Below are 22,693 nucleotides of genomic sequence, written 5' to 3'. Positions count from 1 at the left end.
ATGTAGGGTTTCTAATTAGCTGGCAGCCCACTGCTTGTTTGTCTTCAACAAGCAGGCCCCATCTTGGGGTAATGGTAAACAATGACACCACAGGTGTACTCTGTAGTTTTGTTTTGGTAGGCATCATTGCAGAAAATTACACCTCACAAAGAGTGCATGTTGGAAATGGAAGTTTAAAATGTAATGGCGTTTTGAAGGCTTGATTGCATCATTTGCAAACTTGTATTATGAAGAGCAGAACTAGAACTGTTGATATTGTGTTTTAAAAGTTGTAGTCTCTTCTGTCTCACCATTTGGCCTTTTCCATTTTCCAAAGAAGGTCTCCAACGACGTCACCTTTGCTAGCTTGAGGGCTCACTTTTCCAGAATTTACTATCAGGACCAACTTCGTTTGATATGGTAGATTGGGACACCACTTAACACCCACCACCATGTTGAGTAACTTCAGTGGTGTCCCCTAATTTAAGAAACGTATAACATTATAATTACTCTGAAAAAGCAATTGGCCCAAAATTTTATAAGGTGGTTTAGCAACTCAGCCAGCAACCACCTGAATGATGACACAAGTTGAAGTGATTAACTTATAATTTATAATTACAGCTGAGAATCACCGATCACCACCAAATTTCAGATGGGGTCAATCAAATCATTGACCACTTGGCTTTTTCTGCAATGTGGTTTATTGCATGCATCATATTACACAGAGTATTAATATACAAAATTACTGTAAACCGGTGCAGATTGTCACGCCCAATAAGTATCACGACTCAATAACAAAGTGACATTTTCAGCAATATTTCAATTAGCCGTCTACGAGTGTTCGAGACCCTAGTCGAGGTCAAGATAAAAGCTTAAAGGATTAGTAGGGCTGCTTTACTGTTGACCAGATGCATTCAAAGGTGGAGTCGCTCATTAGCAATCTGAACCTTTGTGGATCTGAAAGGGCAAATCAGCTTTTTGGGGGATATTAGAGAGGCTTCAGGCTCTCAGGCTTCCACTGAGAGCTGCTCAGGACTGTGTTCCAAACCACCTGCTGAGCACGAGCCTGAGAGCAGGTGGGCATTCACTTAAATCTTTGACTTGCATTGACAATCTGATTAAAGAGTGGCATTTCAGTATGTCTTGTGTGTGGCAGCAGCTGTTTTGTCTCGCTGAGATGAAAGTTACGAGAAACAATGTTTTGCTAAAGACTTTCAAGGGTAGAAGGAAAAGTCATCCTGAGTCTGAGATACTTATGGCAGCCATTTATTATTGTACTTCACTACAAAAACCATCAAATTATGAGCTATAATACAATCTCCACATCCACAGAATATACAGTGTAAATAGTTATTTTCAATACACTAGCTATTCTTTGTACTGCCCATGTACATATAACTTATGATCTAACAACAACAAGAGGTTTTGTATATAGTAATCACTGCTGCGTTGAACAATGTGAAAATGTGGTGTAGATGCATGATTACAAATCAAAACACCATTCATCTTTTGGCCATGTTTACAATCTCATGAGTACATGGTTGTATTACCATATTTTACTGCAGTTTCTCATCCATCCATTCCATTTCTATTTTCAAGCCAGGATTGATCTGGAGCCTGTCCGAGCCTACTTAGAGGTGGGGGGTAGGGTACACCCCTGAGTGGTCACCAGTCGAGCGCAGGGCAAACGACCATTCGCACTCACAATTACACCTACGGACGATTAGACTTAATAGAATGTTGATGGAATGTGGGAAGAAGCCGGCGCACCCAGAGAACGTCCCCATGCTTAAGTGGGTTTTCTCCAGGTACGTCGGCATATATTTCATGTAATATGACTTTACATTAGCATAGATTAGTGACATATTACGGCACGTTCCGATTTATATACAAATTGCAAGAAACTGTAAACCGAACACCTCCTCTACGTGAATGCTTATATTTCAACATTTTAGAGCATTGTATTAGGAGATACAATTTGTCATTCATTAAATGTAAAAACAATAGGGTCACAAAGAAGAGTTGACTATTTATGTCAGTGAACATTTCAATTACTTGGATCTGTGACCTGAGAGTATTTATAAAAACAAACAGTGGTAAAATTATAATAATAATGTTATTCCCCTTCAATTAAACATGTCAACGGTGTTGTATTTGAACATAAATGTACATATATGATAGTTTTTCAACTACGGTAATAACATTCCCATGATGGTGCCTAACTTTCCCTTAAAGCACATTTCATTCATATGTTAATAGACTAACACTCCATTAAAAAAAAAGCAAAACAACATATTCAAAACACTACCTTCACTATTTACATACATCAAAGTGCAGCTGTGCCTGAAAACTGGACCCGCAAACAAACACGATACGAACATAATGTAAAACTATTGTTGAATGAAAGGGTGCGTAAAGTGATATAATATTTGGAAAAGAAGATACAATTGATATGTTTGAAATGTTTTGACATGGAAAAAATATGAGAGAACATTTCGTAAAACATCACCGCAGCTCAGCTACTTGGAAGTGCAAGAGAGACCAATTCTAAGCAACGAGGTCATGGAGTTGTCTTTTCGGTACTGAGATCCAAGTGTATACATTCATAAAGATCTCATAACTGGATAAAAATAATCTCAAAAATGGAAGAAAAGTGTACCATACGACACTGATTATTGCTCATTTTGGGGTATTCTAGACTTGTGATGTTAAGAGTGTGCAGTGTGTCCAAGTTTGAAAACATAAGAAGCCCACAGATTCAGGCCTCCTCAAAGGCAACATAATAGAATAGGAGTAAATGGGAACCAACCAACCAATAACCAACATTTGTCAATCTATATGGGCAAATGCTAAATCACTATCTGCACAACACAATGTATACATTTAGGACTATTTTCGATTTTCGTCAATCACAACTGATGTTATCTCTACTTGAAGCAAAGAAAGAATTAAATAGATGCATCTTTTGTCATGGTCTGTGCCCTGCAGTTCCTTGTTGGAGCTTGGGTGGGGCTTTGCGCCCCGCTCGTCCTCTCTCTCTTCCATCTTTCAGCATTTTTTCCACCAATTTATAAGAAATCTAATTGACTTTAATGCCTGTGTGGTCAATGCAAAATGACAGACAGCATTAAAAGGTGACTGCCCACAAGTAATCTGTTGGTATTTAAAATGATTGGCAACGGATACAAAAATAGCTTGCGACCTATTTGTTGCATTGATTCACGTTTCTTTAGGAAATTATTTCAAATCTTCCAACTTTTTTCTTGGATAAAGTTATGTCGTAGGTTTTAATGGGAAGATGACATTCCTGACTTCAACCTTCCCATAACTTCAGAGATCAGAGAGATCGTTCCACTTAATGAACTTCAATATCTAACAAAGTTCATGCTTAAGAAAAAGGAAGCCATGAAGCCATAGAGAGAAACTAAAGAAGCACAACCAGTCTAAGTACTGTATGGTGCTAAACACCAACACAATAGCATGTCTTGAAATAACCATCGGAATATTTTAGAGTTGGGCAAAGTGTGTACAATCAACACCACTCTGAACAGTAATGTTCGGACTAATGATAGTGCTAACAGAGTTCCCCCTACATCAAAACTTCAACCAATAAACAGTGTACGTACAGCTAGTGGTTGGTATGCCAAGGGTAGGGTGCCAAATGGTGGTATGGGAAAGAGAAGAGTTTGTAGGAACCACAATGTTCTTACCAGATAAGCAAAGCTTCTTCCATTTCTTATCCTAAGTCTACTTCTTCTTTGCATTGTCTGGCAGCGAGGTTGCCCTGTGGCACTATGCTGCCTCTCACGGGTCAGTCACGGTACTACGACAATTGTTACAAAAGTTGATATGTATGTACCTCTGTGTGTAATGGGCTCAACTTTTAACAAAGATGCAAAAAATTGCACCCTGTACAACAGTCCTGAACTAAACGTGGCTATTCATAACAGAATGAAGAGTTGTTATATATTTTATAGCCACAAAATACACCCTTTTTCTCAGTATTTTTAAATGAAGCTTGTAGACTTCTCACTTCAGGTTGAATTGGAGATGATTCCAGTCAACTTCTTCTGAATCCTCTCTTCATTTCTTAGTATGTTGGACCTCACTGCACAAATTTTGTCCTGGTAATCCTTGATCATTTGGTCTAGTTCATAAAGTTCCGCCTTAAGAGGTTCTAATGCCCAGTCTGTCGCTCTGTACAAGCATGCACACAAACATAAATAATTGAATCAGTGAAATTCAAATCAAGTGAGGGCATATCCAGAGTACATTTGTAACAACTTGAAAGGATTCCATAAAGGGAGGATTTTTGTCATTTAGCGTGTATACTTACTTCTGCTCCTGCAGCAAAGCCTGCGCATGTTCCTTGTTCTCCTTCCGCCAACTTTGCAGCTCTGCTTGCATGGCGTCTATGTCCTCCTGCACATAGTCCATGATCTTCCCCAAAGGCAGCGCGCTCTGACACACCGACTGGATGGACGCACGCAGCCGCTCCACCTCTCGCGTGACCAGGTCCTGCTCTTTCTTCCGGGCTTCGTCTGACACCAGCGTCTGAATATGGAAGAGGAAGTCAGGATTTTATTTTAATTTTTTTTTTTAAACAGAAAATAGCGAAAATAGGTTAGCTACATTTGAGTAAGCCTGTTTTGTTAAAAATAGATCGCTGTAATGCTTCAGGGCAGAAGGAACAGGTCAGCCAACAAAGGTAAGTGTGCAGTTTTATTTCTGTTTATTGCACTTCTTAGTCCGCTCATTGTTTAAATGATTCCATCATTAATGGCTTTTTGATCCATCTTTGAAAAATTGTGGGAAAGATGAAGTAACCACATTTGTTTGCTTTGGTGAAGTATTAAAAGGCTTTTTGTCTGGTTGGGTGGTTAGCCTGAGCGCAGACTCTGACGTGGATGGCTGGCCCTACCATTTTCATCAATGACAGTGTAATAAATTAACATATATTTAGCATAGTAAATAAGCAATTTAACATGATTTTAGGGTGGTGGTTTGTTGATGTTAGTACGAAACAGTATGTGATAGTAATATAAGGTACACCATAATTTCCAGTGTATAAAGCGCATTTTCCCCTCACAAAATGTATCAAAAGTCGATCAAGCACATTATACATAGGTATAAAGGGGGAATTTTTTTCCCACATTGTATAAACGTATACAGGTACCTAGGGGTTGTGAAAAAGGTGTACTTTCATTCCAATATGATATTTAATGACAAATGTTAAAAATTTATATATAACATGGTCCATTTTCGCTGCTCTCCTCAGAATCATGACCTCCTCACGGGCACTACCATATTATCATAGGCTGTTGCATCCGATTTAGTGTCTTCCTTTTTTAGACACAGACATGCAAACACCAACAGCATGAAAAACGTGACCAAAAAAAAAAAAAAAAAAAAAGAACATTGTAGGGGGGATCCCCCGGTTCCCCACAGAGATTTTTTTTTTAATTTTAACATAAATTAAGAAATCTGGAAGACTGAAGAGTACATCCATCCTTTCATTTTCTGAGCCGCTTCTCCTCACTAGGGTCGCGGGCGTGCTGGAGCCTATCCCAGCTATCATCGAGCAGGAGGCGGTGTACACCCTGAACTGGTTGCCAGCCAATCGCAGGGCACACATAAACAAATAACCATTCGCACTTACATTCACACCAAGGGGCAATTTAGAGTTGTCAATTAACCTACCATGCATGTTTTTGGGATGTGGGAGGAAACCGGAGTGCCCGGAGAAAACCCACGCAGGCACGGGGAGAACTCCACACTGGCGGGGCCAGGGATTGAACCCCGGCCCTCAGAACTGTGAGGCAGACGCTCTAACCAGTCGCCCACCATGCCGCCGCGGCACACACAGTGCCGTGAAAAAGTATTGGGCACCTATTAAATTTTTTTTTTTTTGCATAGTTTTCCCATTTTAATGTTTAAGATCATCGAACAAATGTAACAATGATAAAACTATTTTGAACTTAAAATTCATTTATCAAGAAAAAAATATATATGAAGTTACCTGGCCCTGTGTGGCAAAAGTAATGGTCCCCCTTATTAAATCATGAATTAATTGTGGCTAATCACAACTTTTGTTTAATTTTCAGCCCGATTACCTCCAGACCTGTTCAATCAAAAAAGCACTCAGTCTGACACAATTAATTCGGACAAAAGATCTACAAAAGCTGCAACAAAATGACACGATCCAAACAACTTCAAGAACAGTCCAGTAATAAAGTAATTGACACCTATCAGTCTGGAAAGGGTTACAAAAGCCATTTCTAAAGCTTTAGGATTCCAGCAAACCATAGGGAGAACCATTAAGCTCAAATAGAGAAATTATTGAACAGTGGTGAACCTTCCCAGGAGCAGCCGGCCTACAAAGATTACCCCAAGAGAACAGCAATGACTCATCCAGGAGGCCACAAAGGAACTCAGGACAACTTCTAAAGAACTGCAGGACTCCCTTGCCTCAGTTAAGGTCAGTGTTGATTACACAACAATAAGGAAGAAACGGGGCAAGAATGGCATCCATGGCAGAGTTCCAAGGCAAAAACAACTTTTGACCAAAAAGAACAAAGGCTCGTCTTACTTTTGCAAAAAAAAAATAATAATAATAAAAAATGATTGATCTGAATGATTCCCAAGACTTTTGGGAGCATATTATATGGATACTCAGGATCTGGACAACTTGCTGTGATTGATTCAACCATGAATTCTGCTCTTTAACAGAAAATCCTGAAGGAGAATGTTCGGCCATCAGTTTGTAACCTCAAGCTGAAGCGCACTTGGGTTCTGCAGCAGGATAACAATCCAAAACACACCAGCAAGTCAACTTATGATTGGCTTGAAAGGAAAAAAAAAAAAAAGTCTGCATAGTCAAAGTCTGGACTTGAATCCGATTGAAATGCAGTGGCATGACCTTAAAAATGCCCTTCATGCTCGAAAAACCCTCCATTTTACTGAATTCAAACAATTCTGCAAGGAAGAGTGGGTCAAAATATCTCCATAGAGAAAACGCTTCATTTCAGTGGTTGCTGCTGAGGATGGCCCCACCAGTTATTAGGTTTAGGGGGCCATTACTTTTTCACACAGGACCAGGTAACTGAATTGTTTTTTTTCCTTAATAAATGAAACCACCATTTTAAAACAGCATTTTAAGTTCACTTGGTTAATATCTGTCTAATATTTACATTTGTTTGATGATCTTAAAGTGGGGAAACTATGCAAAAATATAAGAATTTGAGAAGAGGGCCAATACTTTTTCACGGCACTGTACAACATATTCTTGACCCCAAAATTTGGCCTTTAGTCAATCAAATGTATAACAGTCACTCATATCAAAGGACCAGTTTCCCACAGACCCACATCCAAACTCTCTTTACAACCTAACAACACCAGCACAGTCTCAATGCCTGCTTGGAGCAAGGCTGCATTCAGAGGTTGCGGATTTCAAGGCTAAAATGTTAGGCAGGAATGTTACAAACTTTGGTGTATTTATACATAAAGTGCAAACGTGTGGCAGAATTGTGTTGGTGCAAGCAGAGGAACCGAGAGGCTAAATGCCAAAGGCCTCTGGTATCCTGATTGGTTGAGGGGGCGGGGGGCTACCTTGATGACAAAAAGTAAGGGTACCTCCCTTAAGAGGCAGCAAACCAGAGGATGTTTGCTCAGCTGGGCTTCACCAAAAGCCTCCACACTGGCTAAGTGTGCCTGTGCCTGTGCGTGTGTGTGTAATGAAAAGCCAGACGCACATATCCAAGCAGACATAAACACTCATTTACACAGACACACACACCCCCTACCTGCACTCGTAGTCCTTGTTTATTTTAGTAACAAGCTGTGGCACCGGGGTTATTTTACTACAATATTGAGTAACAACTGCCACACTTAGACCTCCTTTCAAGTTCAACTTGTGGCTTGCGTCCATGGCTGAGCAGACACCTGCCAACGATGATCCAGCAGACATCATGCCTGTGTAGGTGAGCCAAATGGCTTTAATTGAAGCGGGGGACGGACACTCAGGGTAAGGTAACGGGAATAAATAATGTTTGCTTTATTGAGCTGGCGCACTAGCAGAATGGACATCAAGGTTGTGAGAGTTTGCCATCTTTTTCTTTTCTTTTTTTTTGGGGGGGGGGGGGGGGTGAGGAGGTTCCTGAGTTCGAGGGTTGAAAAGCCTCAGCCCCGCTGTCCACCGTCGAGGTGGGTGGCTTGGCACTGGGTGAGAACCCTGCAGCTACACAAATAGTGTGGTACCTCGAAGCTTTTGGTTTGGTCTGCGGAGTGTAGACGATACCCAGGTCTTCATTTCTTTATTTGCTACCATAGGTTTAACTTTTTTGCTAACACAGTGTGAAAGCATGACTACTGTGGACACTTCAAGAGGGTAAAAGACTGTCTTTAGGTCTTCGAAATTCTTAATTTGTTATTGTCTAAAAAACATTCAGACTTTCAATATTGGGGCCACATAATGCTGCACGGCTTGCGCAGAGTGACAGAAGAGGGGGAGATTTACAACACTTTTCAGACAGTTCAAGCATCCAAGAGAGTTAATCGATATGTTCTCATGCAAGGTTCATCACTTTAAATGTGATAATAACTTGTAAAAAATAACATATGACCTGCGGACAGTCCAATAGTATCGATTTGTGAAAAAAATTGGCCATATTTGGACATACGAGGTTTCCGCCCAACAGCGACGATACGTTATAGCTTCTGAATTATTGCTTCTGAAATGGAATTAACCCCCTCCTTATCGTGGTGGACTCTAAATCTGAGACCATAGATGAAGGAGACCATGAATTATAACGTTTTTGGTGTCAATTATGACATGACAAATCCAATTCAAGAGTTGCGGGGGACACCTATACGTTTTTCAGTTAAACAGTTCAACACCCACTTTTCCTGCAGCACACTATGCCGTCAATATCACTACCACCACTATTTCTTACAACTGTTTTTTTTGGTGCTATTTTTTACACTACAAATATTTCACAGTCATATAAGGACTAAAAGAAGAGTGGAAACTAGCATCTGCCCAGATCACGTTTTAAACGTCAAAAGAAATAACATGATAAATTGAATGTCAGGTTCTTTTCCTTACGTGCTCCACAAATACCGAAAAGGCCTGGCCCTAGATGTTTATGAAGCGTTGCAGAGCAGAATATTTATTTTCTTGACAACTCTGCAGATATTCAGATCCCTCTCCCCTCGCTCTTCGGCATTCAGCCATCCATTTGTGTGCCAAAGGGTTTATTTATATGTTACAAACCTTCATCAAGCCAAATTTGAGTGGGAGGGAGGGTAGGACACAGAATTCTTATGAAAACGCAGCTGCTTCGAGGGGCAAATTCTGTGTAAATAAAAAGGAGTATCTTGAATAAATATACAGTGCTGCCAATGGGGTCAAGGCAAGGTCATTCCCATCAATATACATAAAATGTCTTCCTGCTTAGTTGCACTAGAATAATTGAATTAATGAGACAAGTACAGTACTGTCAGTTGCGGACTGCATTTTAATTAAAGACACAAACGTCAGTGTTTCTGCTCAGAAGTCTAAGCAGTCAGTGACTCAGTTTCACAAATTGTTGCATCTGAAATTTCAAACCTGACATCCAACATGGAATGAGCAAGTTCAATATTGACATTTTTCACCAGGCACGCTCTGCCGTGATTACATGAGGAAAAAGAACTCCATTAAACTGACCTCTCTGCACCTTTATGTCAGGAAGGAAGTAATTTTAGTTCTTTACGCAGCTGACGAGGGAGGGCTGGCCTGAACATAACCTATGTGTGCACATACCTACTCCAGTCTATCTTTGGAAACCACACAGGATAGTCTGAGATGAGTGTGTTTTGACTGTGAAAACTGAGAAGGTTGAATTATGACAATTAATATAAACACTACAAGGTTATTTTTACATTTAACAAAGACCTTTTCTATTTTGGATACGACAAAAAAAGCTTAGCTGGAAAGTTATTTCACATTTAAAAAAACAAAAACAAAAAGACGATGCTCCTTAGTGCTAACATCAAACTTGGTGTATTTTATGACGGATGATGTCAGTGTCTGTGGTCAGGGGGCTCTCTACATGAACTACAGTCCAAAACTGTTCAGCCATCAGCGTTGGGGGTGGGCTAGGAAGGGATGCAGTAAGCGTGCGCTTCAACGGAGAGGACCACCCAAAGCACATGGCCTTCCGCACCCACAATGCAAACGAAACTCTCGCACGTACAACAAGACAGTGATGCAGAAATATACACAATCTTTATTTGAACACATCCGGACAATGAAAATACAGCACGGGTAACAACTACACTGACAGAAAATGTTGATGCGGAATAGTAATAAAGACTGTCGTCCATTCAACCCCTATCGCCCATAAGCCTGCTCAACGGACACTTTTCTCTCACCCGCTCACGTCTCTCCCAGATGCACATACTTCTCTCTCACATTTCTCTCACTCACTCAATCACACTTCTCTCTCAGGAACACACCTATCTCCTGATCACACACACAAATGCATGCACACAAACAAAATAATGGTTCAACACCCACACTAATTGTGGGACGTGGGTGTTAGAACAAACATTTGTATCCCTTTGAAAGGTTTCAACACGCAGTCGTCGTTGCACCCGCTGTAGATGGTTCAACATCCACACTTTTCCCACTGTTATTGCACAAAGAGCAATACGCTATGTCATTAATGCTACCACCCATCTCGACCATTTTTTTTCGAGCGGTAATTTACACACCCGCACAGTCAAAACACAGCATGACCAACATGAATGTCCATATGTGGAGGACGAAGATTAAATAATATATATACATATACATATATATACACACATACGCTTGCCTCACTTCTGCTTCCTCCTTCGCCGTTTGTGGTGCGTCCACTGTGGGCGCGATGCAGGAGTGGGGGTCAGTGTGGCTGTAAGCAGCCAGACCACCAGACTGCAATTCCGTAGCTCCTCAATGAGAGTAGAATTAGTTCTGCCTGTGTTGAGCAGTAACCTACGACTGTATCTGTATCAGAGCGGACTTGCGTGAGAGTTAACTGTTGCAATAAACCCGTATTTTAAGTAGGACTCCTGATAGGGTGTCGTTTCGTTCGTGAACGTTTCGTTTAAAAGAACATATCTTTTCAGTGAACGTAATGAGCTGAATTAGTTTATGAAATGATTTCGTTCCTTGAGCTCTGCCGCCGTTAGCCAGCCCGCTCGGATCGGAAACAGAAGTGTTCGAGCCGGCTAAGACTAAAAACGGAAGCGTTCTTTGCAGTCTTGACGTGTCAATTCAGACGCGCAGCTGTTGCGGCAGAGAAGATCCGGTCAATTTTCAAAATAAAACACATTGACACGTGACTTGCAATACAACAGAAATTATATAAATTGGTCATTCTTTCTCTGCGGCCCGGTAACAAATGCCTCACGGCCCGATACCAGTCCGCGGACTGGTGGTTGGGGACCACTGCCCTACAACGCCGGTTATGAGACTTTAGGCCAAGTTGGCAGATATTATATCACACAAACCAGAAGTTTTTTTTTTTTTTTGGGGGGGGGGGGGGGTCTTTTTGAAGGTATTGAGCAAGCCCAGAGCTTATTTAGCTCCAGACATCTTGATATGTGCATCAGTTGTGTGTGTGGTCTGTGCAAAGCCACACTTGCTTGTCAGGATATTAGACCTTCGGCTTCAGTGAAGGGGAACATTTTTGTGGTTTCAAGGCAGCATAATTGCACCTCTACATTGGGTTTGTTTACGTCTCCTCTGTGATAATAACCAGGGTTACACGGCACATTTCAAAGCTGCCCGAGCAATTACCACTCGGAGACATTTCACAAATGTCCGATTGAAGTCATTGATAGGCCTATCTACCATTGCCTGTGTCCCACATTCATGTGTCAAAGGGGGCCCTCTAGTGAAAAGAAAATCAAACGTGAAAATACGGTACAGTACCTCTTTAGATTTAATGGAGGATGGTGACGACTCATAGTCTTTTTTGGTCTCAAGGATCTTTTTCACGAGTCCACCTGAATTATTAGAAACATTCTTTAGACATCATTCATTAGTGTGAGCTTGTTTTTCACTAACAATTTGAAGGAAAACGTGATGAATGGTTTAATTGATAGAAACAAAAATTGCTTGAAAACAACATGAGTGTACCATGTTTTTCATCACTGTTGAGGTCTTGTGGAGATTCCTATAACAAAAAGACAATGTTAATGTGGCAGTTTTATAGCCACAGGTACATGTGAAATTATAAAAAATGTCAAGTACCAAAAGTAAAACACTGTATACAGTAGATATTTAAAAAAATCTCCATGCCAGGTTTTTGTGATATAAAAAAATTATACCAAGATAAATCATTTCAAAACTTTTTTCATCCATAATTTGAGCTACAACAACTCAATTTAAAACAATCTTTTTGAGAGGATACGTAAAATTAAACAACTAAGTCTAACATGGTTGCACAAGTTATAACTGGGGATGTGGCTATGTTTAGACTTTTATAGCCACTGTACACTGTATATATTGTATAGGTACAGCTACTAACAGTCAGCAGGATATTGCTGGGTACCTGGAAAAATCGTTTTGTTGTGAAAGAAAAAAAAAAAGCTCTTGCTCGCCAATTACCCTAATTATGACAAGCGCTATAGAAAATTAGTGGATGGATGGAAGATGATAATATTTCTGCTTTGGACAATTATTTGTTATTAACACTTGCCTTCTCAAGAGTATTTGCAGGTTCAGGGGCCGCCTCTGCCACAAGAAACTGCTCATCTTCCTCATCCTCATCATCAGACAGCTTCTTCCCCTCTCTAATGACTGACGACTTAGCACTAGAAACCCTGTAAGAGACAATAAACAAGTCCATATGGTTACCACATTGTAACCACCAGGATGCAAGTGTTTGTCCACTTGTAAGACAAAAGAAAACTGACACATATTATGGGAGGTCTCAATAAGTGGTAATTCTGTCTAAAAGAAAAAATAACCACAAAAACCACACCTCTCAGTTGGAACCCCATCAGTGAAGCTCTCCTGTTTCTTTGCTCGAGGAGGAGCCGGACGAGCGCTGCTGGGCCGCGCCATTCGCTTACTGCTAGACAATGAAATGAGCATTAATTCCACTGGATTAATTAAGATGGCGAATTTGCTATCGATTGTTTACAAAATGATACATTTGTGGCAGCTGCACAGAGCTATTAAGGTGATTAATCAGAGCCTTTGAATAAAAAACAAAAAGATGCACATTTGATTTTTAAACTGGACAGATGGGCAGGTTATTCGTAGATGTAACAAAGTAAACGTGAACCATAACTGAATATGTTTTTTGGACAATGAATACATTTCAAAACACTCCCTGTTTGGAGTTTTATTTAAATATAAATAATGTACATGACTGGTACATTCTGTTACATTGTTTTGTTCTTGTTTAAAGGATGACTGTATAGAGTTCCTTTTTTAAAAAACTTAAAAAAGTGTTGAAGTCACAAGTCCTGTTGTTGCTACAGACCTGGAGGTCATTTCAGATGGAAATGAGGGACCTGCAGCATTTCCTCTTTCCTTGGGGGCATCAGCATCTGTGAAAGGCCAATGGGTGGTGTTAAACTCATGAAATGTCTTGTTATTACTATTGGCAATTTATCACCATCCATCCATCCATCCATTTTCTGAGCCGCTTCTCCTCACTAGGGTCGCGGGCGTGCTGGAGCTTATCCCAGCTATCATCGGGCAGGAGGCGGCGTACACCCTGAACTGGTTGCCAGCCAATCGCAGGGCACATACAAACAAACAACCATTCACACTCACATCCACACTTACGGGCAATTTAGAGTTGTCAATTAACCTACCACGCATGTTTTGGGGATGTGGGAGGAAACCGGAGTGCCCGGAGAAAACCCACACAGGCACGGGGAGAACATGCAAACTCCACACAGGCCTCCTCAGAACTGTGAGGCAGATGCTCTAAACAGTTGTCCACCGTGCCGCCCCAATTTATCACATTTACTCAAAATTTCTTCAGGGATCAATGTGTTCTGATTGTTGGGGAAGTGTGTTGGGTCATTAGACTGTTGTGGTATCATTTTCCTAGAGACATTCTATGCTGAGCTACTCAAATAACATGATGACCATGCTTTAACTAGGCACATCTTGAACCATTTTGTGCAAGCTGAGAGACTAACTAAGATAGTTTTTGAATATTTTGGTCATGTTTAATCATTGAACAATACCATGTCAAATTGAGCATAAGACATGGTATTGTCCTTATTGCCAGCCACCCCATAGGAGTCTGGTCTTAGAAGAGGACCACTTACCCCCCTCACTGTCAGATTCATCTGTAGACAGAGAAAGAGAGAAAAGGGTGGTTTCCACCACCTTGGTAAACATACTGAAGCAAACAAATGAAACAAATAGGTAATTCTGAAAAGGTTTTCAAGTAATTAACTACAGAGTGAAACAAAAGTAAACACTCTAAATTCAAATGTTTTTTCATGAGGGGATGGGAGCTTACCCTGCCCTGTAATTCTAGGTTTCCTCCTTTGTCCTTTGGCAGAAGAAGGCCGAGGTATTCTTGCTGGACTACCGGACTGTGAGATGGTCTACAGAAAACACAAAGAAATATCTTTACAGTATGTGGAACGCAAAAGTCGTTTCTCCTATTTTTTGAGGGGATGGGGGGTGTATTACCAGTTCTGCAAATTGTAGACCAAGGTCCCCCCCGCTGTTAAGTTATGGGTCAAATTGACCTTATTAAAACTTTGGAAAAAATTTTCAAATGCAGAAAAAAATAAGATGGACTTGTTTTTTGTCTTATAATTATTATTATTATATAGTGTCGTGAAAAAGTAGTTTGGCCCCTTCTCAAATTCTTATATTTTCTGCCGAGAGGCCTGAAATCAGATCATTCGAATTTTTCGAGCTTATCTACGTCACTAGCAAAGATCTCCGCCTACCTCTCCGCTCTCGAGCCAGCGTTGTCAACATAACAAACGTGTTCTCTCACAAGTGGGTCTTCTTCACGGTGGCTACCAATCAGAGGAAAGGGGGCGGTCTTAGCCAAATATGGACAAAGAGAATACAAAACTGGGTCAAACAGAAGTAGCTGTCAGAGGGGGCCTTTTCTTGACACTCGTATGAAAAAAACAAGGTGTTTTTTTTTTTTAATGAAATTGACACTTTTATATGAAGTCCTTGTTAGAGAGTCACACTATGGAATGGATATTGATACAGGCAAAATATTGGACCGTTATATATAACCTGTTTAACAAAATAAAATCAGCCGAAATATCTAAAAAAAGCTGCAAAAAATGCCACGATCCAAAGAAATTCAAGAACAGACGAGTAATAAATTGACATCTATAAATCTGGAAAGGGTTACAGAGCCATTTCTTCAGCTTTAGGATTCTAGCAAACCACGGTGAGAGCCATTATCCTCATATAGAGAAAAAAATGGAACAGTGGTGAACCTTCCCAGGAGTGGCCGGCCTACAAAAGTTATTCCAAGGGCACAGTGATGACTCATCCAGAATGTCACAAAGGAACCCAGGACAACATCTAAAGAACTGCAGGCCTCCCTTGTCTAAATTAAGGTCAGTGTTCATGCCTCAACAATAAGTAAGATACTTCGCAAAAATGGTACCCATGGCAGAGTTCCAAGGCAAAAACCACTCCTGACCAAAAAGAACATAAAAGGCTCATCTTACTTTTGCAAAAAACACATCTGAATGATTCCCAAGACTTTTTGGAGAATATTCTATGGAATGACGAGACGAAAAGTAAACTTTTTGGAAGGTGTGCGTCTTGTTACATCTTGCGTATATGTAACAGATTTAAAAAGAAAAGAAAAGGCTACAAATAAATAAAATGGTTTTGGGGTGGCCTAGTCAAATTCCGGACTAGAATTTGATTGAAATGCTGTGGCATGACCTTAAAAAGGCCGTTAATACTTGAAAACCCTCAATTGTTGCTGAATTAAAACAATTCTGCAGGGAAGAGTGGGCCAAAATATCTCCACAGAGAAGTGAAAAATTCATTGCCAGTTACAGAAAACGTTTGATTTCAGTTGTTGCTGCTGAGGATGTCCCAACCAGTTATTAGGGCCACACAGGTCCTTAATAAAAAAATAAAAAATCTGAATTTAAAAACTACACTTTGTTTACTTGGGTTAGCTTTGTCTGATATTTACATTTGGTTGATCATCTTAAACATTAAGGTAGGGAAACTTGCACAAATAATTATAATAATTTGAGAAGGGGTCCAATATTTTTTCAAAACACTGTATGTAGTTGTAATATTTATTTTTTAATTTAGGGAAAAAACAATAACCAAGCAATGAAACAAGGGGCTTAACCCTATTATTGTTTGTTTCATTGCTCTCATAGTGAACTGCTGCGTGTAAAGCTATAGAAACAATAAATAGAGTAAACCCCCCTCCAACGTGTGGGTTACGTTCCAGACCCCACCGCGTGCAGTAAGACAATATCCATGATATAGAAATACCTATAGAAATATGCAAAAAAAATAAAATTTGCTTTGCGGGTCGGACACTTCAAAGGGCATGACTAGAGGTGCTACACAATGACACCAAAATAGCCACACTATTCAGGCCTACATGTTTACTAATTGTTCGAAAACTGAATACCTCATCAGCTTGCTCTGGTTCCTTCCAAGAATACGAGGTGGAATAATAGAGAGAAAAATTCTTACTAACAACATCACTTATATAGTTTGCTTTAAAACATAACAAAAAAACAAAATGGCATATTTTGTGACTAATTGTAAAGGATAGAACTTACAGCTGGCACAGGTTTGGCTGTTTTTCTGGGCTCTTCCTCAGTGGGTTTTTGTTGTACTTCTGGTATTCTATCCTGGATACAGATATTTATTTTTACATAAAAAAACATATTGGTACCATTAACAATTGTACTTTTCCTGATAGACCTTGTGGTTACTCTCTCTCTCTTCACTTCTGTTCTTGTCTTCTTTGTCTTTGCATCGTTCTGCCTCTTTGTCTCGTTCTAATCGTTTGTCCTTGCTTTTTTCATGGTCCCTTTGAGAATCTCTTTCTCTGATTCTGTCTCTATCTCGACTCTTGTCCTTATCTCTTTCGTGGTCTTTATCCTTCTCTTTGTTTCTGTCTTTTCCTCTGCCTTTGTCTCTATCCTTGTCTTGCGCTCGCTCGCGGCTCTTGTCTTGGTCACCGTCTTTGGTGTGGTCCTGTTCACGCCGGTGGTTCTTGCCGGGATGCTCCCTGTCATGGCGATGGTCTCGCTCGCCATCTCGACGATTTCTCTCTGGCTCTCTGGGCTGATCCGGGGCCTTGTCTTCTCTGCTCCCGCTGCGCTCGAGCTTCTTCTTCTCCTGAATTACCAACATTAATATTAAAGATTGAATGATCAGGACATTTTTTTTTCTAAACTTACATTACTACGACTACATATTACCTCTCTTTCCAATGTCTGATGTTCACGTCCCTCTCGATTCTCTTTGTCTTGGGACTTAGATGTGGCCTTAGTTTTCAAGTCCACCTTCTCCCCAGAGAGTACTCGTTTCACTGCCTCTTCACTGGACAACTGTGGATGAAATACTCTTTCAATAAATTCACCTAAAACAAGAATCAAATGCCTTTTGAATAACCTGAACTACAGGTATGTGGCAAAAAATGTGAATATCGAGGTAAAGTCCATTCGTTTCAATAATTTGTTTCAAAAAGTGAAACTTGTATTATATATTAGTTCAGCACACGCAAAGTGAAATATTTTAAGCCTTCATTTCTTTCAATTTTGATGATTATGGCAGACAGACAAAAAGAATATATTGAATATCATGACAAAATTCAACATTGTAGTCTCCCTGTGTCCCAATCTTGTCAGCTAATTATTGCAAAACACCCACAGAGGTTTTCCTTAGCCTTTAAATGGTCAAAGACTGACAGAAGTGTCCTGTAATTGCTGTGCCTGCGCTGCGGAGGCTGAGAACCCCACCCAATCAATCAAGGGACGGCATCAGGCTCAGGGGTCCATCCATGAGCAGCCCAGCAGACGGGACACGTCCCACACAGAGGGACCCAGGGCGGTCCGCCGGCCCCACCGAGGCGCCCCGACAACTGGCCACCCGGTGGGGGCCGCAGGGACCCAATGCAAACCCCCCAGCCTACCCTCCCCTTTGTGTGTGGTGAACTAATATAACATACAAGTTTCACTTTTTGAACGCAATTACTGAAATACATGGACTCAATATTCAAATTTTTGGCACATATCTATACAAAGAATCTCTGTAATACAGAAGTACAAAACAACTCCCTATTCCCTGAGTGCCAAAGTATCTACTTGTCCACCCACTCCTGGGTTTAATTAAAATACGTCACAGTTCTCCCCTAGGTGGCTGTTAAAGACGCTGTCCAAAAACATTCATACACTCAATAATGAATGAGGTGTGTATAATGATCCTAAATGAACAAACCTTGTTGAGGTAGCACTTGGCAATAGCCTGCAGCAGCTCATTGGTCTTCTCGGGCTCGTGGCCAGCCACAATACGTGCCGGCTTTGCTGCAAGGGGCTCCCCACTGACGAGTATCACGACATCTATTGCTTTCTGAAGGAAGGCTATCTTAGTCTCTTTGTCCTAGAAGACAAGGAAAAGAAAAAGAAAATCAGCAGTTAACACAAGAGTGGGAGTATACATATAGTGTTATATATAAGACCTGAACTGGCCGCTGAGGCAGGAGTCAACGAGTGAGAGTGTAGCGTTGGCTCTGGCTGTTAACTAGCTAACGGTTAGCCAGTTTGCGTGTTGAGCGCTTCGGCGGCAGTTGTGGCTGCAGCAGCTCATGTATGAATGTGCTTATTATTACGCGTTTATCTACTGTTTCTGTTTTTTTCAATAAAGTAATTGAAAATGGACTGGCGGCTGTGTCAATCCTTGACTACTTGTGAGGGCATTACAATACGTTTTAACTTGGGTGGTAAGTTGCATAAACTAGCTAACACTGATACCTTGTGTTGGCAATCGTAGATGTGCAGCTGTGTAATCCAGTTCTGTTTTGCAGTAGACACAGTGCAATTTGTTTTGTTTTTAAAATGCGAAATGATCCCAAATATTGGAAATTCTCTGTCTTTTAGACTATTTCCTCCTGGCTCGCCACCATTGCGCCAACCAATTTCAACACGGGGTGGTGTCTGCAGTGCCAGTAATATTCAACCATGTGGAAAAATTATCACTGTGAAGCTTCGAGGCAGAGATTTTGGTTTGACTTTTTGTGCAAGCGAATTATTCGACTCGTTGAAGTGAACCACTACACCATCACTTACTTTAATTTGTAATTAATTTTATAAATGTAGTAGAACTCCATATGATATTTTTATGTTGGAAAACTATATAGCTCAATTATCCAAAATTGGGATTTAAGATTTTTGTATGCATATAAAATAAGATCTGCAAAAAATGACGAATTGATATTGGGTTTCTACCACCTGTAACAACGGCGAACTCAGCCAAATGTGTCACGTTGAGACAAGGGCCCCCGTTTACATGTACTGTAACACGAGAAAACCCTTTGTTCTGTTCATTGCATTATCTACTGGGGAGTAAAATGCTCAGGCAGAAGGCTTCAAAGGCAGTATGCAAAAATCAAAAGCTAAGTGAAAGTTCATTAAATGCGTAACAGACCAATAATGACAAGTCTAGGGTTAGGGTTAGAATTAAGTGATATATTCAAAAAAAAAAAAAAAAGATCATTTGTCGAAGTTTTGTGCAAAACGAAGTTTAGGGATACACAAAGCAGGGAAAAGAACCTTACCTTTACATTATCTGACTTTAATTCACTGTCTTTGTACAGGCCTTTCATGAAACCAGTAGTTCTGATGATCTAAAAGTGGAAAGAATAGATATTACATTATTTTCCCCTGCTCTGGAGGGAGTCTCAGTCTCTTGTCACGTAAGACGCCTGGGAACTCTTAAATTGTTTAATATGACTCCTTTAAGAGTTGCAAATGCCGACACATTGTGCTTTATCAAATATACATACATGCATGCACAGTGAAATATAACTAACTAAATGAAGAAGAGTTTTGGTGTCACCATTTAGAAGAGGAAACTTTAATTACTGTGCTTGACACTGGTGTTATGTACCATTACGTCTTGGGAAATCTTTGAATCTAACGGTACACATGAGGAGCTATGGGTAAAAGCACTAATGGATGTGGGGTTTTTTACACTGTCACATTGTAATGAGGTCCAATACAAGAAACTTAAAAATAAATACCTTTAAATAATGCTCAGCTTCTTTTCATTTTGTTTACCTGCAATGATTTAAGAACTGGCACAGTGGACGACTGGTTAGAGCGTCAGCCTCACAGTTCTGAGGACCCGGGTTCAATCCCCGGCCCCGCCTGTGTGGAGTTTGCATGTTCTCCCCGTGCCTGCGTGGGTTTTCTCCGGGCACTCCGGTTTCCTCCCACATCCCAAAAACATGCATTCATTGGAGACTCTAAATTGCCCGTAGGCATGACTTTGAGTGCGAATGGTTGTTTGTTTCTATGTGCCCTGTGATTGGCTGGCAACCAGTTCAGGGTGTACCCCGCCTCCTGCCGATGACAGCTGGGATAGGCTCCAGCACGCCCGCGACCCTAGTGAGGAGAAGCGGCTCAGAAAATGGATGGATGGATGGATTTTAGAACTACTGCAGGAGTCACTATTGAGTGACCAACACAGTGTCAATACATGCCGTCACAGTTCGTGTAGTGTGTCAATACACTCCTTGAGGTATCATCATCCAATCATTACTATCCTGTTGTCTCTATCTACCCTATGCCTCTCCATCTCAAACTAACTGGTCGAGGCAGACAGTTGCCCCACAGGACCTGGGTTCTTTTTGAGGTTTCTTCCTGAGAGGGAGCTTTTCCTTGCCAGTGTTGCTAAGTGCTTGCTCAGGTGGGGTTCAGTTGATTTTTGTAAAATGTATGAGGTGTTTAGTTCTTGACCTGCTCAAAGTCCTTGAGATAACTTCTGTTGTCAAATTGCGCTATATAAATAAAATTGACTTGGCACACTTTGCCAGTGAACACTATTACGCAGATGTGTTTCTAATCAACTGTAAGGATAACATTTTTTGACGACCACCACCGTTCAATCCTCAACTCTTAAACAGTGAATTTAGTGTTGCAAATAAGTTGATTTAATGTAGAAATTCAAAGCAGCTGGCTGAGGTAAACTGCGTCGCTTCCGCGAAACGCTCTAGAATCGCTTGACGACAACGTTGTTTACATTGTGTCAATGGCAACGGGACTGCATAACCCAGCGCCCAGACTAACAGTCACTTTGTTTGCTAATGTATCCAAGCAGCCCTCCGATATTTTCCCGATAGTTGTAGTTTCCCCATTGCTATCGGAATTCAATTGGTAGGCTAGCGAGCTAATAATTTTCGCTAACCTGGCGAACAAACTGGCTCAGTTTGGTATGGTGGCCATTTTCAGATGTGTGAATGAAACTAGCGTTATCCTGTCACAAAATGTCCCCTTCCGTAAGAAAAACAGCAAAAGTCTCACCTCACTGAAGATGTCGTGCAGGTATCGAAACGGTGGTTTGCTGAGCAGTTTTTCAGTCAGCGGTGGTTTCTTTATCACCTTTCCAAGCAAGTCTTGCGTCTTTCTTACAACTGCCGCGTTCATTGCAGCGGTTTTTTAAGCTAAAATGTTTTTAAAAATAAATACATAAATAAAAAGAAGAAGAAAAGAAGAGTACCTTGGACAAAAATAAATCAACCTGAGTCGCTTCTTTTTAAATTGCAAGTAGCATAAATGTTCGCGCATGCGTACTTGGGAGTAAGAATCGCTCATGCTCCTCTTCTTCGTCTATGGACTTCTTTGGTAGTTTGCATCCACAATGGTGCCTGCACTGCCACCTGCCGCCATCAATGGCAAGTACAGTACCGCCCTTGTCTCAGGATTCACATTCACTTGTCTTTAGGAGTTCATTTCACACAATCTTCAAACGCATTCAAAAATAAATAAATAAAGAAATGTTTTCTTAAAAGTATAAGTGTAACAATAATAATACAATAAAAAGGCACAATTCACAAATACAAAAAATAAAAACGAATAAAATGAAATGAAAGCAGAACGTCACCTCAGAGGGTCAAATGTTTTTTGGACATTTGCTTCACAGTTCTGGGGTTGTGGATTCGGCCAGCCGGTTGCATGTTCTACCTGTGCGTCATGGCCTTTTTCCCGTGTACTCCAACTTCCTTCTTCTATCGCCAAAGTCAGCTGTGTTACACAAATGGATTGATGAAATAAAATATAATAAAAGGAATAATAATAAGTGGGTGGGTTGCATCAGGAAGGCCATTCGGGTAAAAATCAAATCGTGCGAGTGATTTGCTGTGGTGACCCCTGAAAGGGAAAAGCCGAAATTCACGTCTATATGTTGTTTTTAAAAATATTAATTATATATATTTTTTAAAAACCCAGGCAGTTTTAAAATAAAAATAGTCCAAGACCATTTCAATTTACACCACAGCTGTGTAAGTGGTAATTTTCTGATACTCATAAACTGTAAATAAAAAACTATAATGTAGCATTACGGTAACAAATAAATATCATTACAATTCATTGCATTCTGACTTCCACAAGACCGTGTTTGGGTAATTTAAGCCGTGAGTTATTGAATTCTTGTTTTTTTTTTTTAATTTATAAATAATAGATTATA

General features: G+C 40.4%; 1 protein-coding gene across 4 annotated transcripts; it reads right to left on the bottom strand.

Annotated features, from left to right (window-relative positions):
• Window positions 1–1,229: 1,229 nt before the first annotated feature.
• LOC133486607 (TRAF3-interacting protein 1-like) lies at window positions 1,230–21,841 on the bottom strand. 4 transcript variants are annotated; one of them, XM_061792016.1, is made up of 16 exons: window positions 21,532–21,840; window positions 19,785–19,853; window positions 18,449–18,610; window positions 17,431–17,559; window positions 16,928–17,347; window positions 16,783–16,854; window positions 16,629–16,649; window positions 14,499–14,586; window positions 14,302–14,322; window positions 13,500–13,566; window positions 12,993–13,085; window positions 12,708–12,831; window positions 12,146–12,182; window positions 11,939–12,012; window positions 4,316–4,533; window positions 1,230–4,176 (listed from the first exon to the last, which is right to left on the bottom strand). In XM_061792016.1, exons 1-16 carry the CDS (start codon window positions 21,652–21,654, stop codon window positions 4,014–4,016), a joined length of 1,881 nt encoding a protein of 626 aa, XP_061648000.1. In that variant the 5' UTR covers window positions 21,655–21,840; the 3' UTR covers window positions 1,230–4,013. The 4 variants fall into 4 exon arrangements, with proteins under 4 accessions (XP_061648000.1, XP_061648001.1, XP_061648003.1 ...); XM_061792017.1 differs by having other exon boundaries at window positions 12,993–13,082; window positions 21,532–21,839; XM_061792019.1 differs by lacking the exon at window positions 19,785–19,853 and having other exon boundaries at window positions 21,532–21,841.
• Between the last annotated feature and the right edge of the window lie 852 nt (window positions 21,842–22,693).

This window comes from Phyllopteryx taeniolatus, chromosome 12 (assembly GCF_024500385.1).
Source record: "Phyllopteryx taeniolatus isolate TA_2022b chromosome 12, UOR_Ptae_1.2, whole genome shotgun sequence".
NCBI classification, from domain to species: Eukaryota; Metazoa; Chordata; class Actinopteri; order Syngnathiformes; family Syngnathidae; genus Phyllopteryx; species Phyllopteryx taeniolatus.
This window is presented reverse-complemented; position numbering and strand designations above follow the sequence as displayed.